Source organism: Thunnus albacares, chromosome 7 (genome assembly GCF_914725855.1).
Source record: "Thunnus albacares chromosome 7, fThuAlb1.1, whole genome shotgun sequence".
Taxonomy (NCBI): domain Eukaryota; kingdom Metazoa; phylum Chordata; class Actinopteri; order Scombriformes; family Scombridae; genus Thunnus; species Thunnus albacares.
Genome location: NC_058112.1, coordinates 14,862,565 through 14,877,963, shown reverse-complemented (window position 1 = coordinate 14,877,963; position 15,399 = coordinate 14,862,565). Strand labels below are relative to the sequence as shown.

The 15,399-nt window shown below is 42.9% G+C and overlaps 1 protein-coding gene across 4 annotated transcripts in view; it reads right to left on the bottom strand.

The window, feature by feature from the left end:
- Positions 1 to 15: 15 nt before the first annotated feature.
- The window catches only part of LOC122986234 (membrane-associated guanylate kinase, WW and PDZ domain-containing protein 2-like), an 88,488-nt gene continuing 73,104 nt past the window's right edge, over positions 16 to 15,399 (bottom strand). For 3 of the 4 annotated variants that reach the window (XM_044357392.1, XM_044357394.1, XM_044357395.1), the window contains 11 exons: positions 13,416 to 13,447; positions 11,854 to 12,046; positions 11,639 to 11,754; positions 11,046 to 11,238; positions 10,246 to 10,485; positions 7,528 to 7,713; positions 7,088 to 7,391; positions 6,139 to 6,358; positions 5,831 to 5,974; positions 5,097 to 5,235; positions 16 to 4,025 (listed from right to left, as the gene is read on the bottom strand). In XM_044357392.1, coding sequence (XP_044213327.1) covers positions 3,331 to 4,025; positions 5,097 to 5,235; positions 5,831 to 5,974; positions 6,139 to 6,358; positions 7,088 to 7,391; positions 7,528 to 7,713; positions 10,246 to 10,485; positions 11,046 to 11,238; positions 11,639 to 11,754; positions 11,854 to 12,046; positions 13,416 to 13,447 — 2,462 coding nt within the window. In that variant the 3' untranslated portion in view covers positions 16 to 3,330. The remainder of the gene's footprint in view (positions 4,026 to 5,096; positions 5,236 to 5,830; positions 5,975 to 6,138; positions 6,359 to 7,087; positions 7,392 to 7,527; positions 7,714 to 10,245; positions 10,486 to 11,045; positions 11,239 to 11,638; positions 11,755 to 11,853; positions 12,047 to 13,415; positions 13,448 to 15,399) is intronic. The other variant, XM_044357393.1, reaches the window with a different exon arrangement.

Genomic DNA, 15,399 nt, shown 5'->3' with positions numbered 1-15,399 from the left:
ATCTGTAGAAAAGAATATTTTACACCATGTCAAGAGTTTATTTGACAGTATTTCAGAATATCTTTCAGTAAACAAGTTTTTTGTTTTTTAGCAAAATGTAATATATCAGTACTGTCGCATTTCATAAAAATAGTTGTTCACGTCTTTGAAACTACAGTATCAATGATACAGTAAACCATATTTGTAGGAATACAGCTGTACAAGGTGAATAGTACACAATTAACACTACACAGTTATACTTGATCTCAATGGGGAGTTATGAACGTGCCATCCGTCACAGGTTCCAATAAAGCAGTTTGTTTGTTTTCTGTATACAAAATCACTCACAGCAGGCAGGGGGACGGCCTGGATGGAGACAGAGGGCTGGATGACGTATTCGTTCACCTTTTTCTGACATTTGCACGCACAGTAAACACATTTCTACAGCCTAATGGCATGTTCTCATGCTCCTTGCTAACATGTTAACCAGTTTATCACATGAGCCACGGTTCTGTTCAACTTTTCAAGTCAGCTCAATAAAATCAAGACCATTTGTTATACTTAGAAACTAATGCGGGTAAAGATCTGTAAGGATGATGCTTTGTGCACAAGGTCTTAGTGTCTCAGTCTGCAGTCCGCCTTGCTAAAAGCAGTTAACTAGAAGCCCAGTTTACATGTACAGCTTGGATGTGCCATCATGCTGCATTCAGTCAAATTGTCACAAAGCACTGTGATTGTTTTTTAATCTGGTCCTCCAGCACTCTAAAGCTCTGGTGATACATTTTAAATGAGAGCAAACATCTTGTTGAGAGAGAGATAGTGACTTCATCTCCGGTGTCTGAGTTTATTAGCAGCATGGCTCCACTCTATGCTGCTAACAAAATTTGTGATTAAACTGCTTTTTCTAAAATCTAAGATCTTGAGTTCAGATTCAGGGAGCGCTGGTACTGCCTGCAAGCAAAGCAAAATGTTTGGTAACGCTTTAGAGAGAACCAAGTCCTCCTTTGATGACCATGACCTGTATGACATATTTTACAGATCCTTTCATACCAATTTCCTGGAAACTTTCTGAGTAATTTGCAGGTATTTAACGGTTCAGTCGTGCACTTTGGTACAAATTATAAGCAAAACAGAAAAATGTGCTAAATTGGTTTTGCTTATAAAGTTTCCACTCATCACATTTGGCTTCATACATAGTTTTTAATTTGCAAAAACTCTTAATAAATTTGATTCTTGACTGTTCTTTAGCAGACAGAAAATACTTACTGTTTGTAGATTTGTATGTCAAACAATACATAAGCATATTCGGTTGTTTCTTGAGAATGCTATCAACACTTGCGGTACCGTTTTTAATAATTTCCTAATAGTATCTGCTGTGTGACTGTTGTGTTATTTGGTAGTATACAGGAAATGTGCTCATTGCTAATATGCTAATATGTACAAATCACACAATCCCACAAATCTACACACTGAAAACTAAGTATTTTATGTCACTAAAAGAACTTTTAAGATTCTAATTGTTAAGATATTAAGATCTTTTGCAAATTAACAACTACATACAAATAGAATGAGTGGGCACTTCAACACTAAATCAACTTAACACTTTTTTCAGTTTTTAAAAAAAATAATTATCACCAAACTGCACCACCCTCTCTGTAAAATGAACCACTAAATACCTGCAAGTTACTCTGAAGCGTTACCAAATGTTTTCTTTACAGAGTGGACAATTTAAGCTAATATATCTGAAGCAACAGTAAGCTCGGCCCACTTTGATAATGACCCAGTCTTGATAAACGTTCACAGCTCTACTTTCTAAGAAGAGGATGTAATGCTACAGGCTACATTTGATCCCCCTTTTTAAACACTAGGGGGACAAGGGCAATCATTGACATTGATAAGCTATACAGCTGAGAGTGCATCCAGATAACTGTATATACTGCTTGTGTGTTAAGTCCGAAGAGAAAGAGGCTCCACAACTCAACAGTTTGCTGATATGTGTGCACGGTCACTAATATCTGTTTTGCATTCAGGTTCCCAAAACATATCACGACGGCAACAGCTCGGCATTAGTTTGAGTAAGGCACTCCGCCCCACCTCATAACCATCGGCCTCCTCTTCCCCACACCGATGCCCCTCTCCCACAGTGATGTGGTACACTTAGCACAGTAAAAGGCATAGAAATGGGAAATATAGACTGGACATAAAGTTTTCTGTTGAGCATTAAATGAATACAACACAGCTTATAATTCTGCACAATGACTGCATGGTTGACTTGTGATCAAGTTGTGTACATAACTCAAAACAGTATTATGGGTTCTTACTAAGCCAACTGTTTTCAGTCAGTCAAAAGTTCAATTTGATGAAAAAAGATCTTTTTTTTTTGTCTCACATGAGTACCAACTGGTTAGCTCCACAGAGGATTTCCTCCCTATATTCTACCTCTAAAAGACATGTGAGTCCCTGTATAATGACATGGTGGTTTATATCCATGCACACGACCGCTGCCTCCCTCAGTGGTCTGGGTTTGGTGACTTGCACAGTCTTTGATATGTAGTCATAGACGAGGCCATGGAAATAGTGATCCTAAAATACTGTCCTGGTGTTTTTTTTTCTCTTTTCTTTACAATGTATCTAACTACAACACTGCCCCAAAAAACACCAACAGGTATGTTTTTGAATTTACCAAATGTACATATTTTTCACATCTTTACATTTACAGTATATGATATATTGGTAGGCATGTGAGATCTAACATATGTGTGGTTAACCAAGCTGTCATTTGGGTCAGTGCCATGTCCTCCAGGAGCTCGTGTTTCAAGAGAAGTTTCAGTGTCACTGCCTCCATCTGACAGATTTGTAGAGTCGTTCTTCCCGCTGCACAGAGAAAATGGAGCAAAAGTAAATCTTTTCGATGCACATATGTCTCTCTCCTGTGAGGAACTTTGTTCCATCTGAGGTTACGTTGCACTGACGAATCTGAAGCCAGATACGGTCGAGCAGTTAAAGGTACACGTTGAAAGCAAAGCTCCACTCAGAATCACACATTGTTGCTCCATCTGTGATCACAACTGTCACATCTGAGGGTACAAAATGCCTACGTATTGAGTAGTCTCCATCAGGTTTTATACTGTATGTTACAATAGCTGTGAAAGTTCCTGTTTTTTAAGGTGGTGGGTGTAATAATCATCTTGTAAGAACAAATGAAACATAAAATATGATTTCAGAAGTAGATGGAAAGGAAAACAGGACAGAAAGAGAGAGAGCGAGGGAGTTTTTCTCAGACATCCATCCGATGGTAAACTGAACGAGGAGCCAGACAGTGTGATCCGGTCCAGACCAGCGAGATCCTTTCTACCTGCTTACTGTGGAGGTCCAGGACCTCAGGGTGCCAGGCAGTTTATCAGACCCAGGGATGTTCCAGGGCCCAGGGGAGGCAGCTGCGCTCCTTGCAGGAGGATCTTCCATGGTTTTAGAGGGGCAGCAGAGCCCACTGTGGCCACCGGCCCTCTCGTCTTCTCTGGGGAACAGACCTCTGGACACCAGCCTCTCCTGGAGGCTGACATGTCCATCTCCACTGCCTAGAGAGGCTCCATTCAAATTCACACTCACATATGGGTCCCAGGGCCAGACAGTGCTCATTGCCTGTGTGTGTAGGCCCTTCCTCTCACAGCAAGGGGAGCAAGTCTCCCTCTGCCGTTCTCTTCTTTCAGCAGGCCTCCCCAGGACAGCTTTGGGAGGCAAAGCCCGAGGCTGTCTGTCGCCTGGTCCACAGTCCACCCCTCCAGACCCCTGGGGGGTTCCCTGCCCCCTGATGATGCACTTCTGCTGGGTGGACCTGCCACCTGTAGCCCCTCTAATGGAGCTGTGGTCTGTCAGCTGTGGAGCTTTGTCTGCCATGCACACTGTGGCCTCTAGAGGGAGCTGATGAGGGGAGTCTGGGGCTGAGGCTGGATGGGATGAGAGCAATGGATTCGGGTAGGGTTCGAGGGTCACTTCCTGCAGGGCAGAGTGGATTGTAGAAAGGGAATCCCAGGGGCCGCCACAGTCTGTTGGACAGGAGGAAAACATGCTCAGGTGGACTAAGATGAAAGCAGAGTGGCACAAACAAGCATGCACATGCATATACTGTATATATAGAGAGGAAGCAGAGAGAATACAAGCAGAGAAAGAAACACAATAATACAGTGAAACCACAACATAATATATCAGGCAAACCTGCATGCAAATGTGTGTCAACAGCACACATCTGATATGGTACACCTAAAATTATATCTAGACTACTATGGTATTGACAAAACAGTTACATTTTCATTTTGTGTGACAAGATTCATTCAATGCTTGAGAACAATTAATCGTAGTTGTGTGACAGACTGATCCTGAGCAGCCCTGAGCAGACTGATTTCACACCGTCTACTTCACAGCCCCTCTACAGGATGATACAATTTCATCTAGAGGGTCACTTCAAACCATATTGCTCTCTTACTACAAGACACAAAAGCATCCACACACACACACACACACACACACACACACACACACACACACACACACACACAGCTGCTGTTTTCTCATGCATAAAGTCATGATCATGCATACACAAACGCATGCTTAGAGCACAGCTACAGAGCACAGATTAATCAGTATGGAAAGAGAGACATGCTGTTTTTCACAAACCGTGTCTTTAGAGTGGCCCATTAGGAAGAAATAGGGGGAGCTTAGTGTGTCACCTTTCATGCACATGGAGAGGTTGGAAGGTACCATTCCTGAGGGAAGGCAAGTAAAAGCCTATACCAATCATTAGACTTAAAGCAGTGGGGTTACAACACATGTAGGATAAAGACGTTCTTCTGTTTGTTCACACTCGTTTTTTTCACAGAGAGAGAAAATTAATTGTAGATGACAGAATAGAGGACCATGGAGCGAGGAGTAAAATGAAGAGAGATATTAATAATAAAGCTAGGGTTATTATGCTTGTTAATGTGCTCTTGAGTAAAACACACAGTATCTATCAGGGAAAAGCCAATAATCTCCAATATTATAGCGAGGAAGAGATCAGGTCAGAGACAACGGTAGAAAGAATGAGAATGAGACATTTAGTTTGTGCCAATGAAACCCACCATATTCTGGCACCTGTCCTGTGCCTCTCTTTAGCAGCAGCCTGACCCTCCTGCCTCCCGCCTTGATGAGTTCAATTGCACGGGCGTGAGTCATGTCCCGCGTGCTGTCCCCGTTAATCTCTATGATCTGATCCCCCACCTGGAGGAGACACGCAGAGCACAGGGTCGATTTCTGTCAACCTCTGTTTATCCACGGAAAGTTGATTTTTCTACACAAGTCGTTGCCTTCTGCTTGTGCCCACGCAGCATCTCTACTGGAGCAACTGGGGGATTCAGTTGCCACTAAGTGCCATGTTCAAGTGCATCTCAACTGTAAATGTTGACAGTTGAGCAGAAGGTTACACGGCCAGTGAGTTCACATCCTTTACTTACTCGCTTCCCCCCTTTCTTAACATCTAAGCTATTACTGCCCCATGAAGAAGAAATAGACTGTAAAATAAAGACTTCAGTTAAAAGAATGGCTGAAAGATGACAAGCAAAGCACAAGAAGAACATCAGACTGACTTTGTGGCCTGTTTTTTCAAATTTTACAGTATTTTTTTTAAATTCAGTGAAATATATCTCACAAGCAAGTTGACATAAAGATGAATAAAAACTGGCATTATGTGTTACATATTCATAGTCAATACTTGTCTGTAACTTTATCTTATATTCTTGTTTATCTTCATTTTGACAGAACAACAACTATAGAGTGCTTTGTCATAGTTTTCATCATCTCGTCCATGTCATCTCACCCTCATCCTCCCATTACGTATGGCAGGACCGTCCTCAGCAAGGCGCAACACAAATAGGTCCATCTTGTACTCTCTGCCCCCGCGGATACTGAAACCAAAACCCTTTGCACTTTTCTCCAGCTCCACCGTGAAGTAATCAAAGTCCTGAAAAAAAAAAAAAAAAAAAGAAGACAACTTGCAACAAACCCACTGCAAATGCTGAAAACAAAGATCACAAACACCCTCTCTACTAGTATAACCCTACAATAAATGTACACTTAATGATCACTACAGTCTACTCAAGCACAAAGTTATTGATTTGATTGTACTTGTGGTCTGAAGTCTGCAGGGATCCCCAGAGGGAACTGTGCAGCTGCAGGGTGCTGTCTGAAGTCCAGCAGACCAGGTGGGTGTCGGTAGTCCAGCGTCGGTGGCTGTCGATAATCGGTCACCGGTGGGTGGCGGTAGTCTACCGGTGGTTGCCTGTAATCAGTGAATGGAGGATGGCGGAAGTCAGGTTTGACATCCTGTCTGGCTTTTACCTCTGACCTGTGAGGAGAAAAGAAGCAACAAAATCTGAGAGAGCATTATTTTGAATAAGCATAAAGGAAAGAGGTGTTCTGCTGCACCCAGCCTCATATGTGTAGATTTATGGGTAAAGTTACATTTAAAATTAGACTGCCATGTGAAGAATGAGAATATAAGGATTACTGCGTGTGTGCAGCTGAGATGGGTCACCACTAAAAGGACGGAAATATCACTCTCTGTTTTTAAACTTTTATCAAGTTCCTGCTTGTAAAATAGACATAAATCCACAGCTCTGGGAGTGCTACTCTCAGTGTCTTGATCTGAGACTCACATGCACACACATCTATCCATGCATGCATGCACTCACACTTTCATAGTTGTGACACAGAGCAGGGCCTGATCGCTGGGTTCCTGCATTATAGAAGAGATACCTTAAGGTAAATTATTCAGTGACACTGTAAGAGCTAAGTGGCATTACGTAAGAAAGTAGAAACCAGCCTGAGAGTGAGCGTCTGAATGGGACAAAAGTTGTCTGCAGTCAAAGGTTTTCTCCAGAGTTTACTGGCATGCAAGGAGATGTCGACACTCTCTCATCTATATACAGTTTGATATTTGTCGCCTTAAAAAACTGCTCCTCCTTCTTCCACTCATCACTCTCCATGCAGTCATCAAGACACACTACGCTTAAAGAATCTTATAAATGGCTCCTGCTGAGTCTTAACAAGAACATCCCTGTTAGAGGTGTCTTACCTGCCGTCATGGAGGTAGAGCTGTATAGGGGGGCCGGAGGGCTGGGTGACAGGGCTCTGCTGGGATCCAGCTGGTGCAGGCTGGGAGGCTGCTGGTGCAGGAGGGCCAGTCACTGTTTGGCTTGTCTGAGCTGGTGTCTGACCGGGCTGCGCAGGTGCTGTCTGAGTGGCCATTTGGCTCGGGTGAGGAGCTGTTTGGCTGGGCTGGATGCCTCCTTGGCTTGATTGGGCTACAGGACTGGGCTGGGGGCTGTGTTTCTGGGTCATGGGGCTCTGCTTCTCTGAGCTGGGTCCAGAATGGGAGCCTGTGATGGACAGAAGAGCATGTGGAACGTGTCAAAGTCCAAGGAGAGGGATTTAAAATGGATCAACACGTTCACAAATGCACAAGACTGCAATGCAAAGGGAAAATTAAACAAGCTGCCATACAAAAACACTTACCCTCCTCCGGTACGATGTGAAGTGTGACTGTTAGCCCAGCATCTTTAATGAGCTTGACAATGTCTGCGTGCGGCATGCTGATGATGGACTGCCCGTTCACAGCCAGGATCCGGTCACCCACCTTCAGCTTCCCACATCGGTCTGCAGGGCTGCCCTCGATTATACGTCCTATTTTATGGGGCACAGCTGGAAACAGACAATAACAAGCTAGTTGTCAACACCAATTTTGAAGAAAGATGCCAAAACAGCACAGATAATACTCAATTTTAAAGTGGAGGAAATAACATTTCAAATTGTATTACAGTATGAGCTTTGCCAGTCATAAATTTATAATATTGCAGCCACTCTTTTTAAAATTAGTTCCAAATATTAAGCTTTGTAGTTGTCCAATCCAAGCAATGTCACTGCATTGAAAAGCTTACACTGTTAAAACCTGCTGAGAAATGTAATTTTCTAAATCTTCGACACTATTTTATGACAATAACATCTAAACAAAACAAATGGTATTTGAGTTTCAAATTTGATTGCCACTTTTCACACAAATAAAGACAGAAAACTGAAAATTTCCATGTCAATATTACACATTTCTGGATGCACCAGAATGTTTGATATTACAATGACTACTGTACACTAAACTCACATTTGGGGTATGCTTATTCCTAGATGTATACAGACACTGAGAGGGGGTGCCATGAACTTAAGCATACAGTTCTTAGAAATTGATATTTATTAATATAATATTTTTTGTATATGAATGTGACTACACCAGGTATTTGTGCAGGTTATTCAGTGCACAATTAGTCCAAGCTGACTCAAGAATCCCACAGTCTGTTGAAAGATATCAGCTCCCTTTAGCAAAGTCTAACCATATGTTTAATAAAGCCAAGACTTTTAAAGAGTTTTTTAATACTACCCTGGCATGAGATTAAGACCAATTTAAGACAAAATCCTCAAAACAAAATTAAAAAAACCCAAACCCAAAAGTCAATTCCAGTTTGACCCCATCTAATGAAAGTTCTGAAACTATTGGGTGGATTAAAAACATCACTCAAATAAATTAATTGCTAAGGGACATGAAGCCCACTGGTTATTACAGTAGTAAAGCAGACCATGTTTTTTGAGTGGACATGCAGTGAAAAGACAACTGACATGGTGTCATTTAACATGATTCAAAACCATTTAATGTACTAAAATAGTATAAAAGAAAAAAAAAAAAACTGTCAAACTGCGTCTCATCAGAACAAATCCGGCTATTTTTTAAGAATAAAATCAACCTGAACTAGATCTAAAGCTACACTTTTACTTTTAGGAGGTAAAAGTTCATCAGCTTGACCTTTGAGTCCTGTTCACCGATAATTCAGACTCTTTCTCAGAGTGGAAACCCCACAGAGAATAAAAGTTAAAACTATCAGTCTCGTTGTCCTGCTTCAGCTGGACCAGAGAGGAAACTGCAGACAGAGACGGGATGGAGAGAGGAGGAAGAGGAAGAGGGAGTCATACCACCTTAAAGATGGCTGGCAGAATGTGATTCGAGTGTAGGGAATGGAGGGAAGGAGTGGAGGTGAAGTGGAGGAGGGGAGAGGTGTGTGAATGAGGGGGGAAGGGGGGCTTTAATAGAGCCTACAGCTAATTGCTCTGGTGACACCTTAAAGCCCGTCTCCCCCAAAAGCCCTTGGAGCCTGAATAATGCTGCTAACAAAAGAGCTGCTGACACAGGAGGAGAGGAGAGGAGAGGAGAGGAGAGGAGAGGAGAGGAGAGGAGAGGAGAGGAGAGGAGAGGAGAGGAGAGGAGAGGAGAGAGGAGGAGAGGAGAGGAGAGGAGAGGAGAGGAGAGGAGAGGAGAGGAGAGGAGAGGAGAGGAGAGAGGAGGAGAGGAGAGGAGAGGAGAGGAGAGGTGAAAATGAGATAAGGAGTGAGGAGAGAGGATAGATATCCAAATATGATTGCATACACTATTAACCACGTAATGCATATTTATTTATTTCAGTTGCCTGTCAAAGGAACTAACTACCAGGGTTCACTCTTTTTCACTGACGACGCTATTTTACGCCAGACTAGTTCGCTTGTTGTTAAGCTTAATGGAGGGTTATTGCCTAAGTAAGGCTGGCTGCTGTATTGAGATGTTTTAATAGTGGTTTCATTTCACAACAGTGACAAACAACGCCGGGGCTTAGGGCAAACACTATCGTTACCTGACTGTCACCAATGAAGGCAGGTCAGGGAGATGTGGATCATGCTGCTCTGCAGCTTGCTCGGTTTGTGTGTGTTAACTGTGGTGGCTGACAGGGAAAGTCATAGAGAGAGGGGCAGGAGCTTGTGCGGTTTTGCAGAATTAGAACTCAAATGCAGTTGTCAGGCATTACAATATGCTTTTAATTGAGCATTGATTCCACGGGCCAAATTTAAAGACTATAATATAAAATTAGAAAAAGAAATAGACGAAAAATGTCTTGCAAAAAGGGACCTTATCTAGTCAGAGGCCAAAAGGGCTTGAGCTCCACTTGGGGTCTATCTGTGCACATGCCTGTTTTTTTTACATACGTAATGCAAAGGCTCACAGATACCACCTAACACCTGAAACTGAAATAGTAACCAGAACCCATAAACTATCACTCTTGGACAGTCATCACCCTTTTCAGGATCCTTGGTCATCAGGATTTACAAATCACCATTTGAATTCAGGAGCAACCTTTAGAGCTCCAGACAGAAGAAACTCACTGATGACGGTGGCGTTCTCCGGTCTGTTCAGGGAGCTGATGATGACGAAGCCGAAGCCCTCATTCTCCTTGCGGTGAATGACCACGTCACTGGTTTGCAGGGCAGATCCCTCTGGAGGAGAGGTTGCAGCGGGGACGGCAACCACCGGCGGGCCTGAAGCCGAGGCTGCGTCACTACGTGGAGAGCTGTGTTGTGTCGACACTGAGCCGGGGCTGCGGCCGTTTACAGGACATGGTTCACCTGGAGGAAAGGAGGCGGAAGAGCCAGAAAGACACGAGTAGGGATGAGTCAGGACAACAGCTCTGCTACTGTAAAACAACCAGTTCAGTCTCTTATAACCATTTATTTTAAAAACTTCAGATAAAGCCACTGGAAAAATTCTAATTTTGCAGCTTGTATTACATGAAACAATGCACTTCTCTACCTCCCACAGGGATTCTCTATCAAAGCCAAATATTGCTTGTTGGTTTGTCATTTGACAGGTCTAACCCTTGTGTAATCATACGTCCTTGCAGTTGTACTGCATGTGGAAAGACACTAATCACAAAGCCTGCTTCAATGTTCAGAAAGAACAAAGGATAGATGTATGTATGATCTACTACCTCAGAGAAGATGCGTGGGTGAGAAGTACAGTACACACTGATCCTGCACACAGATTGTCTGCGTGTGTGTCCTATCCAAGTTGTCTATTTTTCAAATTGATGCCAGTGAAATGTGCAGCGTGTGCTCCGGTTTTGGTAAAGTGTGAAAAAAGATAAAACAAAACAGAAAAGAACAAAAAAGATAAAACATCTCCTCACCAGGCATTTGCACTCTCCTTCTCACAGTCAGGCTGACTTGACCGTTGCGAGCGGCTGCGTGCATCAAGTCTATTACGTATTTGTGCGGTTTCCCAGCAACCACATTTTTATCCACAGAAATGAGCTCATCCCCGGGTCTAAGCCGCCCATCGCGCTCAGCAGGAGTGTTCTCTATTATAGCGCCAATAACAATCTGTTCAAAGACAATCAATATTAGCAGCATAGATGAAGGTGAAGAAGATGAAATAGTGGCATCATACAGTAACTACGTTATCTAGCCTGTGAACTACATTGTTTCACCTTCCTAATATTCTCCTGCCACACTTTCTGTATTGAAGTTTGCATGCTGTTTTACACTTGCACAAGTTAGCAAGGCGTTTCTTCAGTATGGGAGGTACCGAGCAGTTAGAGGATCAGGACAGTGTGAGAAAGTCAAGGTGTGCTTGTGTGTAAGTGTGTGTATGGAGGGCATGTTGGTCAGATGAATGAACTGTAACAGCATAAAGAGTGTGAGGTGAGGTTAGGTGCAGGTAAGATGGGGTTGGTGTGTATGAGGTTAAGTATGTGTGAGGTCCAGCCCGTCCCATACGAGCCTTGTCACGGGCGTCCGGACTCACAGCCTGCACGGCCTCGTCTCCCCCCAGGATGCGGAAGCCGAACCCGGTCTTCTCCCTCAGAAGGTGCACCTCCACTTCTTCATACTCTGGACCTGACATACAGATGCAGACAAAAAAGGTTCGCTCTTTTTTTTTTTTTTATTGCAGATCAAATGCAACATAATGCTCTGTCTCCCATGCTCTATACTCACGTCGGCTTTCATAGATAGCCCTTGACTTCTCGTAAAGGTCATAGGGGTCAGGCTTGTTAAGGTCGAAGCCCTCAGTTGAGTCAGGCACAGAAGTGCGGTGCTGTGGCTGGTTTGGGAAGGGCGTGCCAGGAGGCAGGACCGGGCCAGACAGGGTTGCTTGGGGGCTTCCATGTGGGTCCCATTGGTCAGGCAACTACAAAGAAAACAGCAACACGAATAATTAATTGAAGGTACGGTATGATTTAAGGGTAAAAACATTTATTACTGTCAATTAAATTTCCCCCACTCATTTTGAAATGTATTCGTGGCCACATTTATTTTTGCTTCTTTCTTGAAATGTTTAATACAAATGTGTTAAATCTAGGTCATATTTAACTACTCATGCTTCATGTTACTGTGGGATCAATGCCTGTACGATAATAGCATGTCTTCCTGTTGGCATCTTAGTGATTTGAATGACTGATCCATTTCATTATATCAAAGGGAAATTGATTCACAGTGTGGGCACAAAAAGAGCATAGAAAGAACATACACAATAAAAAACAAGTCACAGACGTAATCCACACATAACAGCGCCCAACATCCCACATAATACCACGCTACCCAGGCAGCAGAAAACAACACAGCAACAAACAGCTAAAAATAATATGCAGCGCTGACCTGTAGTCCTTATGCAAGATATAAGGACTAATATAGTAAGTGCTGAAGAAGCAACATGGCAATAAAAAGTACACAATGCTATACTGCACCAGCTGTAGTGCTAATAAGAGAAGTGTTTCATTTGCAAACAAAAGTTGACAGAAAAGAGAGACAAAAGGCATTTACATGCATGCAAACACGTGTATAATGAAATACTGTGACCTTGATGATAAAACAAATAACGGCCTCATGTTTACTGTAATGAATTATGTTGTAGTTTTCACATTGTACAAAAAATAATGGCAGGGAAGTTAAAACAACAAGCCCAAGGCTGTGTATGTGTAAAAACCACAGAGAATATTATAAATAGATAGGTAATAATGGATAATTGTCACTTAAAGAATAAAAAAGCGTTACCCTTTAAGTGTGTGAGTTATATTTAGTTAAATGTTTGATTCAATAACTCAATTATGTGAAAAAGAAAAATAGCTATTTGGCCAGGGGCAGATATGATAATGAATTTAAAATCAATATTCACATTTAAACTTCAACGAGATGAGATTCATCATGTCTGAATATTCTGTTTTAATAGCATGAATGAGTGCTGATTTGCACAAGCAGTAACAGGTGCAGTTTAAGTATAAATCTGAAAAGCTTTTCCCCCAGCCAGCGAGGTGTGAGATCTGATCAAACCAATAAGCAGGTCAGGACAGGCCGGCTCATTTCACAATAACGCAAAGTCAAACATCTCTGAGGCAACACCGCCTCTGTGACAAACAGTGATCCTACAAGCCATTGTCTTCTCTCTCTGCTTCAAAAAATAAATCTGGTTCACCGACGCACATTTTCTCTGTTTCTGTCTCACTTACACACACATACACACCAGTAAGAACACGTCATCATAAGCAGAAACATATTCGTACCTGTTTGGAGGCCTTCCATGGAGAGACGTGGCCTGAGGAAGGAAGAGAAAAAAACACAGTTAACAGGGAGTTGGACTTGGATAATCTGTTGGATTCTTTTTTAAGCAACAAAATACAGACAATTATGACTGTCCAGATAAAGACAACTATAAGGGAAACTATGTACAAAGGTTTCTAAAGGAGACATTTGAGATATTGGACACGTGTGTTAAATCTTCTAACATGAGTTTGCTGATTTCATATTCCTCTGTTTTGACTTTGTTTGTGTAACTCTTCCTAAACGGGTCTGGTTGTTGCGTTTGTTTTCAACATAATTACATCATTAGCTGCAGGGGAAAGCACCCCCCCCCCCCAACACACATACACACACACACTTTCTTCTGTAAGTCATATTTTATCTGCATGCAGGAAGCAGGGAGCACTCTACATCACAACAACAATCTCATCAACACAGCTCCCCTGTGACTCCACTGAATCAAAGACATACAGTACATTTATGCTGCTGAGACCCAAATACATACATTTAGACATGGGGGAGATAGCATGCAATGGTTGGCTTGTATAAACATTCGGTTTGTATCTTTATACATGAGGATAGAAACACACTCATCAGGCACAGTAGACTCCTGCAGCATCGCTGATGAATCCTTTCACAGACGTGGGTGCTGGTAAAATATTCTTTAGAGAGTCCTGGAATGGAATTACATCCGCCCGCCTTTTAGATAAGCGAGATGAAGACCAGTGCACTTAGCAACGGGGCAGAACTTTCTTTCAAGATCAAGTGGAGCAAGTGTGAGGAGATTTCAGAAAAATTAAATACAATAGATTAGACATGTGAGGACATTTTTTTTTTGCAATTCCTTAAACTTTTATTTCTAATTCACCACATTTTTCAACCCCAGGCCCCCACTATTCGCTCAATTAAATCAGCTTACCAGAAATCTAAACATCCTACGTCCCTGCTGTGTCTGTGAGCGTGGAGGAGGACACAAGAATATGGAGCAAAGGAGAAAAGAGCTCTCCTGTCCATGAGTCCCATAAACATAAATGGGGGTTTCAGGAGAGCTGTCCGTGGTACTGAAATGATTCAGCACAGTGGCAGCAGCAGGGAGGGGGGGGGCATTCTGCAGGGAATACAGGTCTTAAGGGAGGCCTTTAAGGAATTCTAATAACTCATTCTCAGGCAACTTTCCTTAATGACCCACTGAAGGAAATGAGTATGAGCTAGGAGGCAATTGTCCACTCATATTAAAGAGGAGCGTCATACTCACAGACACATTTAAGCTTAATTTAAATGCTAATACAATTCATCGGCATATGTGCCGGATGTGTGGCACGCTCATATGCATGCTGATGAATTACAAATGAATGACTGGTAGAGAGGCTTCACGTGGCCTTGCTCACGAGTCAGTGGTCAGGCAGTCTGGCAGGCCAGACTCACAGACTAGCCTGCTGAGTTCTGGATGGCCCTCAGATCAGCCTGATTGGCTTGTGCAGCCTGACACCCTTTTCTTCACAGCTATGATCTGCATCCTCATTGGTGCCGCAAAACGTCTCTAGTCTGTGGTTGGCTCCGCTTCCAACTGGGCTGTCAGGGGACGGAGCTGTGAACACGACCAGAGCTCAGTGGAACTCTGGCAGAGTGCCCACACTAGAGCGGAGCAGTCAGACACAGAGACACAACACACACATACACACACATAGTCACACATGCAGCGGAAGTCTAACACCCTGTCTGTGTTACACAAAGCACTGATGCTCTCAGTCACACATCTGAAATCATGTGTGCAAGCAAAATTCCGTTGATGCTCTACACAGAAATCCTACGTCTATGAACACAAACATGTTTAAACATTCCTGACATTTTGCACATCTGAGTCACTGCAAAGGACCTTGTCCTTTCGTTCACCCTGCAGAGAGGAAAGGCACACAAAGAGAGGCAGAGAGGTTCCTGGTGTGTCAGGCTGATAGTCCCTGTGGGGCC